Here is a 23,402-nt window from a genome sequence, read left to right on the forward strand (position 1 = left end):
GCGACATTTGGTCTCCACAGAATGATCCCATGCCTTAGACAGAGTGCTATCTAAATAAGCGAATTTCTCAACCCTTTGGACGACTTCTTTATTGATGAGCAGTTCTGTCATTAGACTAATTGTTCTAAAATCTTCAGATTCATCAAACTTGCATTCCACTCTGGACCGTCCCCAACGATGTTATTACCTATTGTTAAGAAGAAATTAAAAGCAAAAGATCCATAATTCGCCTTGATGAAACATGATTCAAAGTCAAACGTATCTCCATAAGAAGACGGATCTGTCAGCACATTACAAAAAACAACTTAAATCCTATTAAAGTCAATCTCAATGACGGCTCTGATAGTGAAACAGAATTAGATTTAGACAACTAGAATAAAAATGATGTTCGTAGCTACGAATTTATTGTATATATATAATGTCATTATTTTTTCTTAGTGCAATTTAATAGGCTTTTACCCGCCTAAATAAACAAAAGAAATTATTACCAAAAACTTTGAGAGTCCGTCCCTAATGTTCTGTCCTTTGATAATAATAATAATAATAATAATAATAATAATAATAAATTGCCTTCATTGTTGTATATACAAATATACAGTAGAGAAGAGGCGAAGTCTAGCAAAAGATACTATACTTAACCTCTTAAATGTTTGAATTGAAAACTAAATAGGAAGTTATAATTACGTTGATAAATTAAGGTAATAGTAATATGGAACAATAGACAGTTATTAAAAATAAAAATAAAAAGAATAATCAGATTAATAATAAGATTAAGCTAAAAGTTTCCGTGAACGGAAATTAAGGACAGTTCCATGCCTGTATAAAGGGCGCAAAGAACATTACACTGCATTTTTTAGCATTAATTTGAAGATTGTGCCTAGAAGAATATAGAAATAAGTTATGCAAATCCAAGTTGATATGAATTGAAGCAATATCAACTACTTTAGGACCGAAGGGGTAAAATAGCTGGGTGTCATCAGCAAATGAATGCAAATTCAAATATTCGACGGATGTATAAATATCAGAAATAAGGGCTATTTTTTTTTCGATGTATAGAACTTTAAGTTGTAATAAAACCACGAGGGATTATTCGATTGACATGAATTTTATTTATCCGAAAGATAATGTTGTTTCATTACATTTTAAATATGATTTCTGACATATGACCGCCAGGGCTGGTGCGGATGTAGCCCAATCTGGACGTCCAATTTTCAATTACTTTTTCCAACATTTGTGGCCGTATATCGGCAATAACACGGCGAATGTTGTCTTCCAAATGGTCAAGCGTTTGTGGCTTATGCGCATACATAGCCCCACAGAAAGTAGTCTAGCGGTGTTAAATCACAAGATCACGTGTCCAAAACGTGAAATTAGGCGGTCACCAAACCAATAAATCGATTGTGGCACGAGCTGTGTGACATGTTGCGCAGTCTTGTTGAAACCACATCTCCTGGACATCATGGTTATTCAATTCAGGGATGACTTAGTAATCATAGCTCTATACCGATCACCATTGACTGTCACGTTCTGGCCCTCATCGTTTTTGAAGAAGTACAGTCAGTTTTTCTGGATGTAACGGTGTTTCGACATACACTTGAGGATTAGCTTCGCTCCAAATGCGGCAGTTTTGTTTGTTGACGTAGCCATTCAACAAGTGCGCCTCATCGCTAAAAAAAATTCGCTTATGAAAATCGGGAACAACGGCAATCTCGCTTTGAGCCCATTCGACGCCTTACTTGATGATCGTTTGGCTTCAATTCTTGCACGAGTTGGATTTTGTAAGCACGTAAACCAAGATCCTTCCGCAAAATCTGCCATAAAGTGGATGGACACAGATCCAATTTCTGTGCTCGATGGCGGATGGACTCATTCGGGTCTTCCTCAATGCTACGCTCTACAGCAGCAATAGCTTCTTTTGTAGGCACCATACGGTGTCTCTGGGGATGCGAGTAAACGTGGTGCGAAAACGTTCCATGGTTAATCGAATTAACTGCTCTGATGGACGATTTTGTCGACGATAAAGTGGACGTAGCGCGCGATACGTATTTCGCACAGAACCATTATTTTCGAAATAAAATTACACTATTTGCAAGCGTTGTTCAGGCGTGGGTCTATTCATGATGAATTGCCGAACCAAACTGAGAATAAATCACTTGACAGCTGTTAAATCGGCCGCCATCTTGAGCAGTAATGCCAACTTAAAGTTCTATACATAGAAAAAAAACACCCATTATAAATTAAGAATAATGTAGGTCCAAGGGCGGAACCTTGCGGTACACCTCATGAAAGGGGCAGAAATTCAGAACTTGCGTGTCAAGGGTAACTCTCTGATATCTGTTCGCTAAGTAGTTTTCAAAAAATCGAGCCGAAACATCATCGAAGCCGTAGAAATAAGTGGTTTCGGGGAAATTGTTCATATTGCTAAAAACATAAGTAAAATAATGATTAATATCACTGGGATGTTTTAAGTTAGGTGGTATTTCCCACTTCGGTCGATTACAAATTTTAAACGTATTTAAGGTTTTCCATATCTTCCAAATATGTCGATTTTTCTTTATCCGCTGCATTTGTAACAACATTCCTTATTTCTTTATAAGCAATGTAGTCAGCGATAGATTCGAATGTTTTATATTTCGACAATAACTATCTCCCATTTTGGTGTCCTTAGAAACGACCTAAAGGGCGTGTTTATCAAACAGTGAAGTTATGAAGAAATTGAAGATATCTATTTTCTGTTCGATATAATTTTCCGACAAGATCCTGCTGAAAAGAGTCACAATTGAAATTCCGGAAGCATCGATATTGTCGGAGCAATGGCGATTAACGGATGGCTGCAAATTTGATTTCACAAAAAACTGCAAGTTGATCACAAAAATTGTGATGCAAAACTCCAGAAGAAGTAGTCATCTTAGGTTGGTTAGTATAGAGTACATAGAAACAAAGTTTGAGAATTCAGAGTTAGACTGGTGGGTTCAGAAATGAATAGAGAACAATCATATGCTTCTAAGCGCGTATTAAGTTAGGAGTGAGTATATTATTATTATATTAAGTATGACAATATATAATTAAAATAACCCACAAAAGTATTTACACTGCATGCGTTCTATAAATAGTACCAATTAGTAACAGTAGCTTACTAATTTTAAAATGAACCCAAAGATGCTCGATACCTAGCGGAGGATTGAAAGCATTTGGTTGATCTAATAGAGTTACTGAATTGTGAATATATAAGGCTGTTCGGAAAGTCATTTCGTTTTTTCCCGTCAGAGGACTTAATTACGTTTTTTCGAAACCAACTTCACACTTAAGCCGCATAACCATTATACGTATTGAGAGCTGATATTGCAAGGCTTGTGTGTGAAAAAGTTCTATTAATTCTACGCAGTAGTTTTTGGTTGGTGCCCTTTTAAATATGGAGAGCAATAAGCAGCGTTTTCGTCATATTTTACTTTTTTACTTCAGAAAGGGTAAAAATGCTGTCCAAGCGAGAAAAAAATTGACGGATGTATATGGAGAAGGCGTGTTAACAGTACGCCAGTGCCAGAACTGGTTTGCAAAATTTCGATCCGGCAATTTTGATGTCGAAGATGCACCACGGTCTGGAAGGCCGGTCGAAGCTGACAAAGATGCGATAAAGGCATTAGTTGATGCAAATCGGCGAATAACCACACGAGAGATCGGTGAGAGATTAAATTTGTCGAATTTGACTGTTTACGGCCATTTGAAAGGCATGGGCTTAACCTCGAAGCTCGATGTGTGGGTGCCCCATGTCCTTACGGAGCGAAATTTGTGTCGTCGCGTTGACTTGTGTGATTCGCTCCTCAAACGTCAAGAAAATGATCCATTTTTGAAGCGGATTATTACTGGGGACGAAAAATGGGTTGTATACAACAATGTTAAACGCAAGAGGTCATGGAGCGGAAAAGAGGAACCGGCTCAAAGCGTGTCAAAAGCCATCATTCACCAAAAAAAGGTGATGCTCTCCGTTTGGTGGGATGTCAAAGGAATCGTTTTTTTTGAGCTTTTGCCGGACAATACAACGATTAATTCAGAAGTCTATTGTCATCAACTGGATAAATTGAATGATTCACTTAAAGAGAAGAGGCCCGAATTAATCAACACGAAGGGTGTAGTGTTCCACCAGGATAATGCGAGACCTCACACAAGTTTGGTCACTCGCCAAAAACTTTTACAGCTTGAATGGGACGTACTGCAACATCCACCATATTCTCCAGATCTGGCGCCTTCCGACTACCATTTGTTCCGGTCCCTGCAAAATTTTTTGGATGGCAAAACCTTTACCTCAAATGAAGATGTCAAAAACCACCTGAACCAGTTTTTTGCCAGCAAAGACCAAAACTTTTATGAGAGGGGAATTATGTTACTGCCAGAAAGATGCAAAAGGTGTTGGACCAGAATGGCCAATATATAATTTAATAAAATATTTATTCATTACACGAAAACTGTCTTTCATGTTCCCCAAAAAAAAAACGAAATGACTTTCCGAACAACCCAATACAAGCGAACACCTCCTCCAATACGTCCGGTACTATCACGTCGAACAAATTTGAAATCTAGAATGTTTACAGCATGATCAGGAATATTATCGTTTAGCCGTGTTTCCGTTAGACAGATATCTACAGGACTCGAGTTTTATTAAAATAAATAAGAATTAAAAGTTCAGATTTTCAGGAAATTACATATATTCACATGACAATTGTTTTGACAACACCGTGTCTTTATCAAATATAATATTTACATACTGCTACTATATATACCGAAAATGACAATGAAACCTTAATTAATGTTGTTGTGAGAATTTAAGTTTAATAATGGAGAGGTATTTAAAACTAATTGACAGTTAAAGCAATACATTTGAATGTTTCATTTTGTTAATCTCCATGGCTTCCAATAAATTTAATTTTCTACTTTTTGTGGCTGTGAATATCAAAATTGTAGTTAAAAATGTGTTTTTCTGTGTTTAATTGTGTAGCATAATTAGAATCTAGACTAGTGTTTTTATACGCTCTTTTATGTTCGTTAATGCGTTTCTGTTTGTCCAATACGAATTTTAGGTACAAGATTCGCATTTCAACCTGTAGACACCCGATTTTTGATATTTTGGGTATTTCGTTTTATTGTTTTTTAAAAATTTTCCTATTAGTTCTGAAAGCTATTTTTAAAGAACATTTTGACAAATGTTTTGTAAGTTTTTCACTGGGTTCTCCTATGAATGTATTGTTTTAAATTGTTCGTGTTCTGTATTAGGTTTCGGATAAATAGAGTTTACTGTTGTCTGGATTTGTTTTTTATTTATAATTTTATCGATAATGGACGGATTGTAGCCGTTGTTCAGTGCGAAATTGTTTAATGATATTAACTTCTTTGTTGTAATTTTCTCTTGAGAGTGGCGTATTAAGAAGCCTGTGTACAAAAAAGTGAAATGCAGACATTTTTTGTGTATAAGGGTGGTTTGAGCTGTTATTTATGACTGTGTCCGTGTGTGAAGGTTTATGGTAAATAGAAAATCCAATAGAGTTATCCTGCTCAATAGTGATATGACATTCAAATGTCATATCACAGGATCAAACGATCAATTAGATTTAAATATCTTTACATTATTAAACTTAAATTCTCACAACAACTTTAATTAAGGTTTTATTGCCGTTTTCCGGTATACATAGTAGCAGGTAGTTTGTAAATATTACATTCCATAAAGACCACATGACAATTGTTTCCACAACACCCTGTCTCTATAAAATGTTCCACAAAGATTTTAAACTAAAATTTTCAATAAAAAATTCTTTTGAATTAATCAACAAAATCAAAGATATCAAAATCGCTTCTAACGCAACACTATTGTGTTTTGATGTACAAAACTTATTTCCCAGTATTCCACCTATGGACGTGATAGATTTAGTAGATTTTACCCTCACTCGGAAACAGGTTAGCCCATTGGTGAAACAAGATTTATTAGATTAATAGTATCTTTAGACCAAAATTATTTTGAATTTAATGGACAGATTTACATCTCTAAGGAAGGTTTGATTATGGGAAACCCACTTGGTCCTTTGTTAGTCGAGATTTTTATAGATAATTTGGAAGACAGGTTGAAATGCGGATCTCGTCCTAAAATTTATATTCAACAAACAGGTAGATCCTTCAAGAAAGGCATTAACGAACATAAAAAGTCTAGATTCTAACCATGCACTTAAACACAGAAAAACACATTTTTGACGATAATTTTGGAGTTACCCATACAGCCACAAAACGTAGAGAATTAAATTTTTGGAAGCCATAGAGATTAACAAAATGAGACATTTAAATGTATTGTTTAACGATCAACTTTTAGTTCTTATTTATTTTCTTAAATCGATTTTCATCAAGTAAAAACCACCCCAGTGCAATTCGAGTTCCATAACGAACGAAGATTGAGACGGACTATACTATACCATAAATCTGGAAACTGACATGAGTATATCTGAAAGTCTCGGCCCTACGACGATGGGATGGTCGATAGGGTTAAACGTCAAGGGCGGATAAGGCGACAGACACAATAATTAAAGATAGCCCGGGGGATCGGGCGGTTTCTGACAAATTTTCAAATAAAGGGATTAGGGCGCGGGGCCCGAATCGACAGATGCGCCCTTTTATCCCGACCAAAAAGAGGCCGGGGCGACAGGGACTATTAGCCCTGTTTGTTTGCCCTTCGAAGCCAAGAATAATGAACAGGTCGAACGAAACGTTCCCGAATTTGCCTCCGAAATTTTACCGCTTTCGTGCCACTCTTGAAGCGCTTCTTTTTTTCAAAATTTTTGAGCAGTTTTACGGGCCATCATGACGGTGTCACACAAAGTTCATTCTAATCGTATTTCTAATACTGTACACTACTGAGTTATTTTTGAAAGATACTTCAAATGTCATAAAAAAGAAACGACTATCGCAAGCTGTCAAAATGACAGAAACTTAATTTTTTTATAATTAAATCGTAGATCTTTTTTCCCGATTTCAAAAAATTTTGGTTGGTTGATATTTCTTTTAGCCGTTTTTGAGAGATTAAAAATAATTATCATTCGATTTCTGGACAATAGCCATACTGTTTATAAATGGTCAAGTCTGCCTTGACAGCAGCCATATTGTCTATGTTTTGCAATTGTTTTAACAACTAATCAAAACTAAAGATCTACAGCGTAAGTGAAATAACTTAAGATATACGAAACGGGTTATACTGAGGAAGAAAAACGCCAAATAATAAAATTATATTATTCAAACAATAAAAAATAAATAATTATTTTGCCACATAACCTCCATATCGGACAATATTATTATATATCAGGGTTTTCTCTGTCACACAAAAAAAGTCACAAGGATTCGGGTCGGGGCTATTGGCAGACCATTTGATAGTTCCTTGCCCACCTATCCAAAGTCTATATTTAATATTTCGATAATCGGATAATTTGTTGTACTATTAGGTCTCCATACAAAGCTATGTAACGGGTGTTTTTTTTTTCGATATATATTTTATTTATCCGAAAGATAATCTTGTGGCATTACATTTTAAGTATGATTTCTGGCATTTCGACATTTTGACACCAAAATTTTCAAACTCCGTTAAAAAATAAGTTCACAGGAAGGAAAAAACCAGATAAGTACATACATTTTTATAATAACAAAATATTACTTAGGTGGCTTTGATTCTATTCGTCATCAAGTCGGCATGATTGAAAATTCTGACATTTTTATCTGATGATCGATTTTGCCGTGTTCTCGATTTGGATTACCATGGAAAACAATAATCAATTTACAAATGGAGAAAAAGTTGGTGCGTTTCTGATATACAGGGAATGCAGAAAAAACTTCCTGCGCATTGTTTTCTTGGAAAGACGGAATGGAAAACGAGAAATCCACAAAATAATCGACACGATAATTTTATTACAAGCGAAGAAATGGAAATCAATGTTGCGGGATATGTCAAAGTACATCCAGCTGCGTTTCTAAGAGAAGTGGCATCAGAATTCGACACCTGTGCGGAGAATTTTAAAAAAACACGGCTATCGTTCTTTTAAGTATAATCTTCATCAACATCTTTATGAAGTTGACTTTTCTAAGAAGACTTCGATATTGTAATTGGCTTTTAGATAAACATGACGAGAATAACAATTTTGGTGGCGAAAAAGTACCGGTTTTGACGAGTTTTTGTTTATTAAATTAAATTTTAAAGAAAAGAGACTGAATGCAGGAAACAACAGGCCTAAGTGTTATTATTACGTACTACTAGTAGTTTTTTTAATTGCCTTTGGATTTTTTTTTGTAAAAATCGTATTTTTTCCACAAACATTTTGAGAAAATGCAACGCTTATGCAAATACTTTAAATTATAAGCCCAGCATTCAGCTGCAACGATGAAATACGATCCGAGCGTATTTATCTCTTAATAAATACGGTTTATTTGAACAAGTCTAAAAAACAAACACTCGACATAGAAACACCGAGTCATCTTTAAGGTTTTTCTTATACCGTACATTTTATAATCAACTGCGCTAATTCAAAAACACGAAATATATATTATAAAAGGTAAGGACGGGGACATTGGGGATGGGAAAAATAAAGTTCACTTTTTTGAGGTCCACGAGATACGAAAAGATGGGAAAAATATTTGTATATTTTCATTGTTAAAAGGTAAGTTTTATTATTATAATAAGTTAAGAGCAAAACATTAGGACAATAATTAAAACTTTTTATTTATTATTTGTTTCCTAGAAAAAAATAATTAAAGGCAAGTTAGCCAATCAGGAGATACTATTTTTGTTGAAATTTTTTATGTATCATGGGGAAGATGGCCCTCTCGAAGAAATGGTTAAAATACAAGCCAAAGTACGCATTGGCGTATTGGCATATTAAAAAAATTCAAATTGATATTTATTTATTTTTTTTATTATTATTATTTGAAACAAGGCTGGCAAAGAAATTTGCAGAAAACGGTAACGTATCAAATCCTAAAAAGGTATGCCGGAATCATAATGTTTAAAATGAAGAAAATAAGGCAAACATATTTGGGTTCTATGAAGCACATGCAGTTTCCTGTATAACTAGAGTATATAAAGGGGATCAATTCACTCAGTTCTGAAAGAATATAAATGTAGTGCATTTCAATTTCGTAAAACTCAAAAACTAAGTGCAGAACAATGTCAAAGGAGGATGCGATTTGGATTGATGGAAGTTCGTTCACTACGCGATATTGGTCTTTAAATAATAATAGACAAATACACGAAATAAAAACCATTTTGTTAACATCGAATATCCCAGAGGTTGGATAGGGAACAGCGGAACTAATCATTGGCCAGCCAACAGTCCTGACTTAACTTTAATGGATTTTTTTTGGGCACACATAAAACATCACGTGCACAGAACTCCTTGCAATAATGTTGCGGAACTTCGGCAATGGATTTCAGAGGCAATCGATCAGTTAAGAGACAATCCGGAAACTTCACTAAATGCGAAACATCATACAAGTACAACGTATGAGAAATGTGTTCAGGAAACTAACTATTTTCCTACGAGATACAAAAATTTCATTTCGTTTCGTTTCTGACATATACATGGTGTCCCATTGAAAATTTCGATGTTGATGCTACTTTTTCGAAGAAGCGGCAACGTCGCCGTCAAAAATTCCAGCACGTAATCAATTACCGACACCCGATTAATAAACGCCCCGTACATTTCGCAAAGGTCTTATTCCTGAGCGCGAAAAAACACCCCCCACCCCCATCATCCAGATGGCACGCGTTTTTTTTTTCTCGGTCGTTTTGGGGCAATTCCCCGACACGTATCCGATCGTAATCCAGCCGGAATTGTGTTTTTAAAAAGGAATTGGCGTCCAGTCAGCGGAATTAATTTGAAAATCTACCCGATATTACAGTTTGATCGACGTTTATATTATCAGAGAGGAGGGGTGGGGAGCCAGAAAGGGGGAAACAAATTTTCTACGCGATAGCGTCGTCGGCCGCGTACAAAATAATGAATAATAAATAAAAAATACTATTCGCAATGTTGCTGGTTTCGTAGCTACACAAACAAACAAAACTGCATCCTCCTTTCACATCGTTCTGCACTTAGTGTTTGAGTTTTACGAAAATTAAATGCATTATATCAATATTGTGAGGAATTGCTAGGAATTGTGAGATACTAGATACAATCTCTGCAAAACTATTTACAAAGTTTTCATTAAATTTATTGGTGATTTCCATTTCGTCTGAAACTGTCTCCACGCCAAACAATATTTCAGCGGGGATCGTTGTATTCTTTTCAGGGAGAAGAACTTTTAAGTTTTTCCATAGAACTTTGTAATATCAATTTTTGGGTTTTCGTCAACAGTCATAAAATTACCTTTAATGACCCGCCATGACGGTGCAGAAATTAACCGATCGGTGACGATAAACGTGGCGAAAAAAAAAACGATCTCGACGGAAATTAGCCGTCGTAAAAATATCGGCCGTAAGGGAGCGCTGAGGCCGGGGCAATAAATTTTATCTCCTGATAAAATATAATCCCCTAATTGATAAAAATTTTATCTTCAATTAGAATCCATAAATTTTTCATTTGGGGGCCGCCGTACGCGTTGTAAAATTTATTTTTTATTGTCGACTTGAAAAATGCGTCGCTGCTCGATTTATTGGTGACAGAAGATGCATGGGGAGATATAAGATTTTTTTAAAATTAAATAAAAATTAAATTAATTGATTGATTAAATTATTACATAGATAAATTTAAATTTAAATAAATAATTAAGTTTAATTTAATTAATAATTAAATTAAACTCGCTTAATAATTAAATTAAATTTAATTAATAATTACATTCAAATAAAACGCACAGAGAGGGCTTAAATGTAGTTCCCGACAAATGAAAAGCAACTTAAATTCGAAAAAGAATTTATATCGACTTTAATTTATTTAATTTAATATTAATATAATATTAATTTAACATTACCATCTATAAAGTCTATTAATTTTAAATTAAATTAAAATTAAATTAATGATTCATTATATCATTACATAAATAAATTTAAATTTAAATTAAATAATTAAGTTTAATTTAATTAATAATTAAATTAAATTACCTTAATAATTAAATTAAAATAAGCACAGCAAGGGTTTAAATGTGGATTCCGACAAATAAAAAGCAACTTAAATTCGAAAAAGCATATCTATCAACTTTCATTTATTTAATTTAATATTTAGTTCAAATCGCCATTACCATCTATAAAGTCTATTAAATTTAAATTAAATAAAAATTAAATTAATTTATTGATTAAATTATTATATAAATAAATTAAAATTTAGATTAAATAATTAAGTTTATTTAATTAATGATTAAATTAAAATAAAATGGACAGAGAGGGATTAAATGTGGTTTCCGACAAATTAAAAGCAACTTAAATTCGAAAAAGCTTTCATATCGATTTTAATTTATTTAATTTAATATTTAATTCAAATCGCCATGTTTTCTTGTCATTAAAATGGGAAAAATTCCATTAAACATCAATAAGTTTCGACTGGCATTTTTAAAAATAATAAACATTTTTAAAGTTGATCTGTTATGGGTTTTCTTCGCACGATTCAGTGGCGCACTCTGATTTTTTTCTATCTAAAAAACAATAATAAAACTGCATTGTTATTTTTTTTATTAAACCTAATATTTATATTCTGAAAAAAAAAACGTTAGTTTTAATTGGCTATTTTAATTAACAGCCTACATAGAAGAACTTTACAATGGGGAAAAAAAGAAGATGAAGAAGGTTTCGATTGTGCTATTTGCGCATTTGTGCTATTTTCTGGGAACTTTAAAGTAGTTGCTTTTACAAACCAAAATAACATTAATTTTAAAAAATACATAGTCAATTTATACTAAATAAATGTTGGTACATTACACGAAAATAATTATAACCGTCAGTTTTGAATATAAAGTCGGCAAAAAAATACAGAAGTCGAAATTGCTTTTAACAATAGAAAAAAAGAATGATGCCCACCCAATTACAAAAATCACCTTACTTTTTGAACACACCTCGTACATACATACATAAAAATATTTAAAGGTAAGTAAACACTTTGATTAATGAATCTTATGTAAGTTAGAATATTAGACTAGATTACATTATTGAGAAACTGAAGATAACAATGAGTTTCTCTATAGATTACGTTATTTACAAACAAGAGATAACCTATATGGAAAAGTGTATTTAAAATCTTTTTTCTACTTCTAATAATTCGATTCTGAAGTACGTAAATCCAAAAACTACCATATTTTAGAAAGAAAATCTTATATCTGCACAACAAAGTCTCACATTTTGAGTTTTTTGAACGAGGATTACACTAATAATCTTAATGCCGATGTCTCATGAGTTTAAACATAAACATATTAAGAAATTAAAAATTTGAACAGCAAGGTGATCTTCAATGTTTTCATTTGAAGCGAAGGTTGACAGGCGATAAATAATTATTTGCACTGTTTTTTTTTGTTTTGTTTTTTTTTTCAAAGAAACTTCCAAGGGCTACTGTAATACTTTTTACAAAACTTCTGGATTCCTCCTGCGTCGGTTTTTGTTGAGAATCACCCTGTAGCTCAAAAACGCCTTGACATATCGCGATGCGGTTTTCAGCGTTCGACTTCTCTCGAAAATCGAGCCAGTAACACGCATATTAGCTTTAGGGTAACAGTAATAGGGGTCCCTCGAATTTGGACCGCCCTGTACAACGAAAAATTGTAAATGCTCCAAATCATAGATTTAATAGACAGCGACATTTTTTTAGTTATACTAAAAACCTTCATTTCTTTGGAATCTCGTAGAACAAATTTTGATTTACTATTTCTTTATAAAGTTCGAATCAATTTTTTTCGAAAAAACATAGTTTTCGCTTTCGAAAAATCGTCGCTGGGTGGGGCAAGTTTGTGGCTCGTAGCGCGAAGCAGCTTTTTATTTTAAAAAGAAAGAGCTTCGCCAATTAATGCCAGATTTACAGAGAACCGGAGAACGGAGAACAGAAAAAAAAGGTTTTTTTTACGCTGATCATTTCTGTACCAATGGCGGTCCCCTAGGACCTACCGTTGCCGATATATTCGATTTTTCGTAACAACCAGTAACAAGTTAGAGAACGTGTTTCCGGATCTGGATCTATCTGCTCTGAGCTTTGAAGGCTTTAAACGACACTTAAGACGGCATACCAGTTAACGTACTACTAACGTAATAAAAAGTCGTAATAAGTTATTAATTAGATTGTGATATTTTGTGGTTTCGTTTTATTGGACAGCTGCGTCTGTGTGTAGGAAAGACTTGTTTATAAATAAATAAATAAATTATGATTCGATTATAATTTTTTTAAGGGGCCCATTATACCCCTGGTACGCGAAGGGATAAAAATGTTCAAATAACCAGTTAATTTTTGAGGTGGATCTTCTTGCCCCACCATCCCCTATAACCGCACGTGGCAAAAGCCACAAACGGAACGAATCGGAACTGACTCACCACGTTTCAGCTTCTCCAGGGGCTCGTGGTGCAACGGAGACGCGTGAACTCCGTGGTGGTGGTGAGCGGCTTCGTGGGTGGTGACGTGGTGGTGCCCCAGGACCGAGGTGGCGCCGCTCATGATGCCCGAGATCGCGGAACTGACCGACACCGCCGAGCTAACCGAGTCGTGGAGGTGGTGGACGCCGTGGAGGTCGGCGCTCGCCGAAGAAGTCGTCACGCCCGTCACCAGGTCCTGGAGGCAGAGCGCCGGGTCCGACAGGGACTCTATCCGATCCATCGGTAAACCGAGGCAAAAGTTGAACGTGTTCACCGTGTCGGGGGAGGGGGGACGCTCACGCGGTCGTCGCTTCCATCAGAAGGGACCTGGAACAAGAGGAACGTTGAAGCCCCAGGTGGCCGAAGATGACGATTTTAGCAGCTAGTGTACTTTATAAAAAACAATTAGAAAACTGTTCTTATTTTTACAGTTTTAATTGAAATAACATAACAGCGACTGTATATGACCACATAAGATCTTAGTGCCAAAGCATTGGTTACCTATCTAGTATTTAGTTACCAGCACTGGCCTTCACAAAAAAAAAACATCCTAACAACAAAATAAATAATAAACTTTTCGTATTTTAATAATTTTAAACAAAATTGGCTGTTAATAAATTAATTACAACATTTTTCAAAAAACATAGAACATTGAAAGTGTCCTCCATCTTAAAGGATACACCCCTTAGCTCTGTTGCTAATATGGTACTTCTTTTAGCAATATTGACGAATCCTCTTCTAAAATCCGGCGATAATTAGGGGCATTTAGCCTCTCTGGCAGGAAAAAGGGTTATTGTGGTAATTTCTGATTGCATTTCTGGAAAAGTTTGCTTCATCTGTAAGTAGTATTTCTTGATCAAACAAGGAACCATGCTCAATTTGGACAAATAATGGACATGTGCGTATCAACGATTGTCACGAGCCACCGTAGTATACTATAACCATAAATATAGTGGTTTTACAACCAACACTTAGGACGACCAGGTTCTTGGCAATTAGATTATTAGGGTAAGGAATTCTGAGAATTCTGAGAAGGTAAGAGACTCTATTAATTACAAGTCGGCCTACATTCCTTACTCTGTTACCTCATGTGCCCTTTTTTCTTTCGGTTCGATTCCTCATACAGAGTGGATTAATACATTGCTTTGTATGGAGACCTAAGAGTACAACAAATTTTGTTCGTAATACAGAGTCTTACATTTTACGAGTTTTGCAATAGGGAGTTTTCATTGTAATTATAAAGGTTTTGTAAAATACAGCGCAGAGAGGACCCATTCGATGCGGACCTGCGGGAGACTGAACGCTTTACCTGGACGACGTTTCGGACGTAATCATCGGGCACTAGATTTCACTTTCGACGAAACAAATGCTACACTCGCGACACTTTATTTACGGATTTAAAGGTTAAGCAACTGGATATAAGCCGAGATAAACCGTTTATCAAGGCGGCGATATCGTTTTCTCTCGTTTCCTTATCCGTTTTCGAGGGATATTTTCGGCGAGCGATATAGAAATCGGCGATGACGTCACCTCGCGCTTAATCTCGAGTACGGAACACGTGTAATTGCGTGTTTTCGAGCAATTACGTTAATCCGATCGCGTTTTAAATTTAAACCTGATCCGAATCGAACAGGACGCGGGGCGGCCGAATTTGGGACGACGGGTATAAAGACGTAACTGGATTTTGTACGGGGCGACGAGCCGAGGACTTTTTAAACACCCTGTATCGGGTGGCCCATTAGTCGTACAATATATTTATAGGAAAATCGCCAAAGGTAAAAAGCTGGAAAATATTTTCAAGTTCATGAAATAGCCGCTAGGGGGCGCAACCGCTACCGTAAAATAGAAATAACGGGTTTTTTTGTGGCGGGGTGGGGGGGTCCAGAAAAAAAAATTAGAAAAAGTTGAATAACTTTTTTTTTGAAAATTGAACTGAGGAGGCTTTTAGTCGATGAAAATCCATTTATCAATATAAATAAGAACTAAAAGTGCAGATTTTCGCGAAATTACATATTTTGACATGACAATTGTTTCGACAACACCGTGTCTTTTTTTTTGGCCTATCCAATTTCGACAAAGTTGGTTTATGAAAAAATATTGCATTCTGCGATAATAATGACTTATTAGTATCCAATCAGTCTGGTTTCCGTCATCAACATTCGGGTGAGTCTGTGATAATTAATATGTGTGACAATTTCCTCAAAGGTGTTGATAGTAATAATCCTATGTTGGCTGTGTTCTTGGACTTTCGAAATTATATGAATGGTTATGTAAACACAAACTTAATAGTAAAACGTCAAAGTCTAAATTTTGTATTTTTGGGAAACAACAAAAATTGTTAATTAAGAAAACATTTAAATTGAAATAAATAATGACATTCTAGTAGACGAAAATAAAATTAAGTACCTCGGAGTCAGAACTAACGCTACGACCGCATGCTGGTCATGTAATGAGAAAATTTTATGATTTATATGCAGAATAGGCCATAGTCTTTCCATGTACACCAAATACCTTTTATATAACAGCATTGCGGCGCCTCATCTCAAATTTTGCTCCACATTCCTGTATAAAAATGTTTCTATAATTGTGTACTTTATCTTTACCCTAACTGAGCTGTTTAATTTATATTGATATTGAAAAATTGAAAGTTGTATTTAATAGGCATAAAATTAACCGGATCGTAAATAGGGGCTTATCTGTGATCCTCCAGTTACCAGCAACGAACGAGTCGGGCAAGCTCTAAGATGGCTGTTCTGTATACTGCCTACGGGTTCACCAGTCAGTGGCATAGGCACGAATGCTTATCAGCTTATCACTCTTGGACGAGAGAATATGCAACGTCCTGTATCGAGCTAACTTGAAGATTTGACGAAATCTTGGGTTGCAGTAGTTTTGAGGATTAAGACAGTGTATAATTGTGAGAATAAAACATTTAATAGGTAGTCTCCGAGCATTATTAACCTACATGTGAGAAACATAAGTCGAAGTAGCCAATGACAAATTGAACCCGTTACAGTGAATTTATACAGATCGCGCCAGTTTCGACCGAGATCGTCGGGGAACTCTAAAACAGCGCCCGGAATTCCGGGAAATCACTCGGATCCGGAGGAGGCCGCGACAAAGGCCGGTTAATTCCGGTAAAAAAGGCGGACGGCTTAAAACGGGCTTCGGCCAGATTTAGTGCGGATCGCGGCGCCTCGAGAGCTTTGCCTCCGCTAAGTCCGCCCCCCGATACCGCCCCCGCCGCCCCCACCCTCGTCTAATTAAGGGATCCGGCGGAGACGCGCTCGAGTGAATCGGAATCGCGGGGGATCTTCAAAATGGCGTTTTCCGGGCTTTGGCGGTAGACCTTTGCGTTTATATACACAGACCGATCGAAATTAAACGTACATCATTGGTAAAGTCTGTTCATAGATATAAGAAAGTGACGAACTGATACGAATTAAGGAACGACCCGGGCAAGCTGTAAGAATGAAATACGGCCGAACGAGTGTTTTATATTTGCAATATAGATATACGATTGTTCTGCCTTTTCTATATATTTAACAGAATTTGCCCAACTTTGTGGAGGAATGTTAAAAACTTCGGTTTCTGTGAGATATTGTCTAAATTTTGGTCTAAACAAATTATTAAACTACCTAGCAAGTCTTTTTTATGACACGGTTGACTTGTCTCTAAATATCTTGGGGGAATGCTAGGAAATAAGTTTTGGACGTCAAATAAAACTGGAATTTGCTTAGTTTGAATGAACTTTTGATAACATACATAAGCTCGTATGATGTTCTAAAATTTTTATTAATCTTGTTGAGAATTTAACCGATGGCGCTGTTGGCGTATCCTGGTTGTTAAAATTTAATTAAAAAATATAATTTTCGATACCGGTTAAAGAAGCGAATCGATAGTAATGACTAACTTTGCTTTATCTGCTCTTATAAATACTATATTATTTCGGGAAGCCTTATTTTGATTATTATCATAGACAACAATATACAGCTAGTTTTAAATTCAGATTTAATTAAATTTATTTAAAAAAATCCACTCTTTATTGGTGTTTCAGTAATTTCAATTAAAGTTGAAACCCATTTTTAGCAATTCGGACTCTTTCTCGCAGAATGTAGTATTTATCGAATTGATAAATCTATTGTAAAATCTGCTCTTTAGTGGGTTTTATCAAATATCGTCATGTTTCGTATTCGATAAAGGCGCGATGTTGCCAAAACAGTGTCATAAATCATTAAACACTTTGAAAATATCACGTCTCATCATTCTTACTATATTCTCTCTCTTCTCTCTCTGGTATGGTCTGTTCATAGATATAAGAAAGTGATCGATTCTTTTCAACGGATTATCCAAGAGTGATCGTTAACATAGATACATTGCAACAAGATTATTATTATTAATGAAGGTAATTATTAATTAATTAATTATTAATCATTGATTAAGATTATTAAGATTATTGATTTTTAAAAATTTTCCTATAGTGTTGTTAGTTCTGAAAGCTATTTTTAAACCACATTTTGACAAATATTTTGAAATTTTTTCACTGGGTTCTCCTTTGTATGTAATTGTTTAAAATTGTTCGTGTTCTGTATTAGGTTTCGGATAAATAGAGTTTACTGTTGTCTGGATTTGTTTTTTATTTATAATTTTATCGATAATGGACGAATTGTAGCCGTTGTTCAGTGCAATTATCCATAAATATCTCGGCTAACGAAGGACTAAGTGGGTTTCCCATAATCAAACCTTCCTTAAAGATGTAAATCTGTCCATTAAATTCAAAATCTTGTTTCACCAATGGGTTAACATGTTTCCGAGTTAGGGTGAAATTGTTGATTTTTGATTTGTTGATTGTTGATTTTTGAAATATATTCTGGTTAATGTACGAGTACTGTAAGTTAAAGTTGAAACCTTCTTCCAGAAAATTTTGTGATCTAGGGAAGAAAAAAACACTAAGAAAATGTAGGGATTCGGGATACAGGGATTGCATGATCTGTTCATAGATATAAGAAAGTGACCAATTGTTTATTATTGATTATTGATTATTACCTTAATAAATAATTAATAATTACCTTCATTAATAATAATAATCTTGTTGCATTGTATGTTAATGACCGCCCTTGGATAATCCGTTCAAAAGCAATTGGTCACTTTCTTATATCTATGAACAGACCATACACGCGCCTCCGTTCCGACGAACACCCGGTGTGTACAAACAAGGCGAGAGATATACGCGTTTTCTCGAAAATGACGACTCTCGCCCATATTTGCGTCGTTTTATTGCCTTCACGGCAATAAGATAAAGTGATTTATGGGGGCCCCGTAAACCGACAGTTCGCGTCGCGTTTAGGTACGAGCTTTCGAAATTAGGACCGCTTATCAACCGCGAGTTTTGAAGATAGTCGCCTCGTCTCCACTGCCGTCGCCGTTTTGAAAAATCCGAACCGCACCCGATACACCCAATAATATCTTAACGCACTTATCTTGTAGTCTAAGTTTCTAGTAATAATGATATACTTTCGAAAAATCGATGAAATCGATTTTTTCGAAAATATACTCGCTTGGCAATGAAACTTATATCTCGGTAACGGTAGGTCCTAGGGGACCACCATAGGTATGGTCTGTTCGTAGATATAAGAAAGTGACCAATTGCTTTTGAATGGGATTATCCAAGGGTGGTCATTAACATTAACATTAAAGTTTGGAAATTTAAATTCAAAATTTTATACCTACCTGTGTTTAATATTCTCCGGTTTGGTATACTACTTAGTTTAAGTTTATTAGTAATCATTCTTATTTCGTGTGTAATACAGCGTGTGTTGAATCGTGTGCGAATTATGCAAAATATGTGCGAGTCTAGTGTATATCAGGAGATGCTCTCCCCCCAAATGTAGAAAACACCATTCTATTGAGACTAAGTTATAAACAATGTTTATTTGACTCTCATTGAACGTGGTGCCAGCAAGCAAGCATCTTTAGAAGAAACGACCACATTGACGAAAATTCCAACATCAACTAAATGTGGCAGAACTACCTTATGGAAGTGTATTCAATACATGGGTTTTAGATTTAAAAAAATTTACAAAAAGCAAGTTTTAATGGAATCTCCTAGAATTCGGAAATGGCGACTGGGATATCTAGAAAAAATTAGGATATACAGAGAACAACAAAGGCCAATTATTTATTTGGATGAAACCTGGTTCGACACTTATGATACCCCGGGAAAGAGTTGGGTTGACTCAATTGATAAGTGCAAAACAAACGCGCCATCAAAAAGAGGTAAAAGAATAACTGTTTTGCATACTGGCTCTAAAGATTATTTAATTCCAAATGGACTTTCTCTAACAATTATGTTCACTTATATGCAGATGATACTGCTGTGGCAGTGCCATCTAGGAGTATGGAAGAACTCACGTTCTTGGCCACTAGGGCAGTAAGTGGTATGACCCGATATTGTGAGTGTAACGGTATTTGTTTGAACGAGGTAAAGACTGAGATGATGTTGTTTTCGCTAAGGGATTTGAACAAGAACTTATTGGTTAGAATGCAGGATAAATCGATTTATCAAACTAACGTTGTCAAGTATTTGGGTTTGTTCATAGACAGTAATTTGTCCTGGACAGGCCAAATTGACTACCTATTAGTGGCTATGCATACTTTTGTTATTTGGCGGCTGCGGTCGAGTGTGGATCTTCAGCGTTTACTATTGTATAAGGTTGTTCGCAGTCATTTCGTTTTTTCCCGTCAGAGGACTTAATTACGTTTTTTCGAAACCAACTTCACACTTAAGCCGCATAACCATTATATGTCTTGAGAGCTGATATTGCAAGAGCAATAGGCAGCATTTTCGTCATATTTTACTTTTTTACTTCAGAAAAGGTAAAAATGCTGTCCAAGCGAGAAAAAAATTGACGGATGTGTATGGAGAAGGCGTGTTAACAGTACGCCAGTGCCAGAACTGGTTTGCAAAATTTCGATCCGGCAATTTTGATGTCGAAGATGCACCACGGTCTGGAAGGCCGGTCGAAGCTGACAAAGATGCGATAAAGGCATTAGTTGATGCAAATCGGCGAATCACCACACGAGAGATCGGTGAGAGATTAAATTTGTCGAATTCGACTGTTTACGGTCATTTGAAAGGCATGGGCTTAACCTCGAAGCTCGATGTGTGGGTGCCCCATGTCCTTACGGAGCGAAATTTGTGTCGTCGCGTTGACGTGTGTGATTCGCTCCTCAAACGTCAAGAAAATGATCCTTTTTTGAAGCGGACGAAAAATGGGTTGTATACAACAATGTTAAACGCAAGAGGTCATGGAGCGGAAAAGATGAACCGGCTCAAAGCGTGTCAAAAGCCAACATTCACCAAAAAAAAGGTGATGCTCTCCGTTTGGTGGGATGTCAAAGGAATCGTTTTTTTTGAGCTTTTGCCGGACAATACAACGATTAATTCAGAAGTCTATTGTCATCAACTGGACAAATTGAATGATTCACTTAAAGAGAAGAGGCCCGAATTAATCAACAGGAAGGGCGTAGTGTTCCACCAGGATAATGCGAGACCTCACACAAGTTTGGTCACTCGCCAAAAACTTTTACAGCTTGAATGGGACGTACCGCAACATCCACCATATTCTCCAGATCTGGCGCCTTCCGACTACCATTTGTTCCGGTCCCTGCAAAATTTTTTGGATGGCAAAACCTTTACCTCAAATGAAGATGTCAAAAACCACCTGAACCAGTTTTTTGCCAGCAAGGACCAAAACTTTTATGAGAGGGGAATTATGTTACTGTCAGAAAGATGGCAAAAGGTGTTGGACCAGAATGGCCAATATATGTAGAACCCTGTTCAAAAAATTAAATATTTTAACGTTTCCCCTCTCTCTTTATATTAGATAGCATAATCTTGATGTGCAGGTGCCAATTCATAAGTTAGCCAAAGTAGCCAACAACCCCATGATTTTACCAATAATAAGTTGCCTTTGTCCGTCAGACAGACGTTGCCCGTCCATTTATTTACGCAAAAATTAAAAATTAAAATTATTCTATCGACGAATACTTCGATTGTAGTAATGCTGATCTCTCAGTGTGATATACGCTGTGTCTTTGTACGTATCTGTTTTTAAAGTTTTTTTAATTCTTTTTTTACTTGTTACCATTATCCAATACTTTTGTTACAAGTCAATGGAAATAAACATTATTATTAAACCAGATAAATATGCAACCGTACTTGGGAAAAATTAATAATACAGCAGAAAAGAATTAAGGCGAAAGAGTCGTCTTAAATCCTGTCGGAGATCTAGGAACCGGATATGACCACAGATAATTTCTCTACAAGTTTGTCCCTAGCGGATAAATTATTAGAGAAACAAATGACTCTTTGCGGAACATTACGAGAAAATAAATCTTATATTCCTGAACAACTCTTGCCAAAATCTTATAAACCCGTTTTCTCGTCAGCGTTTGGTTTTTGGAAACAAAATACAATCGTGTCCTATGTGCCTAGCAAGACTAACGCTGCCCTTACGTTGTCTACGGAGCATCGTGATTGGAGAACATATGAAGTACAAGCCTGACATAATACTTCATTATAATAACCGATAAAATGGTAAAAGAACATTGATTGCCAAGTGTCGGTATATGGGATTTGATGACAAAACGTTAAGCTTATAACAGGCGTCAAAAAGTTCTGTTGCAGGACTACTGCTCTAGATATCAGGGGTACCACAGGGTTCAGTATTAGGTCCATTATTGGTTTTGATTTATACAGCAGATTTGGGTGGTGTAGTTGCACAGTGCCAAGCACAGTTTTTTGCCGATGATACGCAATTGGTGCATAGTTTCGAACGCGACCGTTGCGAGGAATCAGTGAACAGCGTAAATAAGAGAATATGAAATTCTTGAATCATGTTAAGCACATCTCCAAACAATGTTATATGAGTTTAAATTGTAATATTCAAATAGAGATATATTGCCCTCCGATATGAAACTACAGTTGTGTTAAAGTCTTATCCTCTCTCGCTTGTCTTATTGTAACATTGTGTATTACCCCTGTTTAGACGCTGTTACATCTTATCGTCTACAAAAAGTCCAAAATACTTGATGTCGCTTTATTTTCAACCTATGCAAGTTCGACCACATATCCGCCGCCCTCAAAAGATTGAATTGGTTAAAAATCAAAGATGTTTTCAAATACAACTTTGTATGCTGTTTGAAACGTGTAATAAATTCCAACATTCCAAAATATTTGAATGACAAATTAGTATTTAGGAAATCCATGCATGTCTTGAATGTAAGACACCAATCATCACTCACTATGCCATTTGAAATGCTGTCAATAAAAAACTATTTGACGCAATACTTCAATTTTTTTTTCGCAGCCTACTAAGATATATATTAAAAAGAAGATCGTGATACTGGAGCTACATCTATGTCAGGTCGGGAAATTTTGGCGCTAACCTCGTATATCAATCATTCTATTTTGTAATTTCATTTCGTTGTAGTTAGAAGTGGGTTAAGTGTTATTATTAATATTCAGTTCGAATTAGTAATAGACAGCAAATGGCAATTTTTGGACAGCTATTAGACGTCGCAGCACTAAACGTATTCGTTTTATGGCGTGCAAAATTTCAAGAAGAAAAATCAAAATGAAAATTTATTTTGGACTTAGGAGAGTCATTGATTAGGGAAAATGCTTTAAGAAGATTTAAAACAGAACCAAGAATTCCCAACAGCTGCCTGTTTCTGGACGATGTTATTTGTGAAAGATCGCAAGTCCAGGCAAAAAAATTACATGCACTGAGCATAGTGTGAAACAGATAATTTGCACATTATATATGGAAAAACATAAGAA

At 35.6% G+C, this 23,402-nt stretch overlaps 1 protein-coding gene across 2 annotated transcripts in view; it reads right to left on the bottom strand.

Annotated features, from left to right (window-relative positions):
- Window positions 1-23,402, bottom strand: part of LOC132700497 (pituitary homeobox homolog Ptx1) — an 87,513-nt gene that overhangs the window by 63,719 nt on the left and 392 nt on the right. Inside the window, exons 1-2 of one of the 2 annotated variants that reach the window (XM_060667855.1) lie at window positions 14,868-14,931; window positions 13,523-13,885 (exon numbers count right to left, since the gene is read on the bottom strand). In XM_060667855.1, the coding sequence (XP_060523838.1) occupies window positions 13,523-13,799 (277 nt within the window). In that variant the 5' untranslated portion in view covers window positions 13,800-13,885; window positions 14,868-14,931. Of the gene's footprint in view, window positions 1-13,522; window positions 13,886-14,867; window positions 14,932-23,402 lie in introns of those variants that run through there. The other variant, XM_060667854.1, reaches the window with a different exon arrangement.

The sequence above is a fragment of the Cylas formicarius genome, unplaced genomic scaffold (assembly GCF_029955315.1).
Source record: "Cylas formicarius isolate icCylForm1 unplaced genomic scaffold, icCylForm1.1 PGA_scaffold_4__25_contigs__length_36172078, whole genome shotgun sequence".
Taxonomy (NCBI): Eukaryota; Metazoa; Arthropoda; class Insecta; order Coleoptera; family Brentidae; genus Cylas; species Cylas formicarius.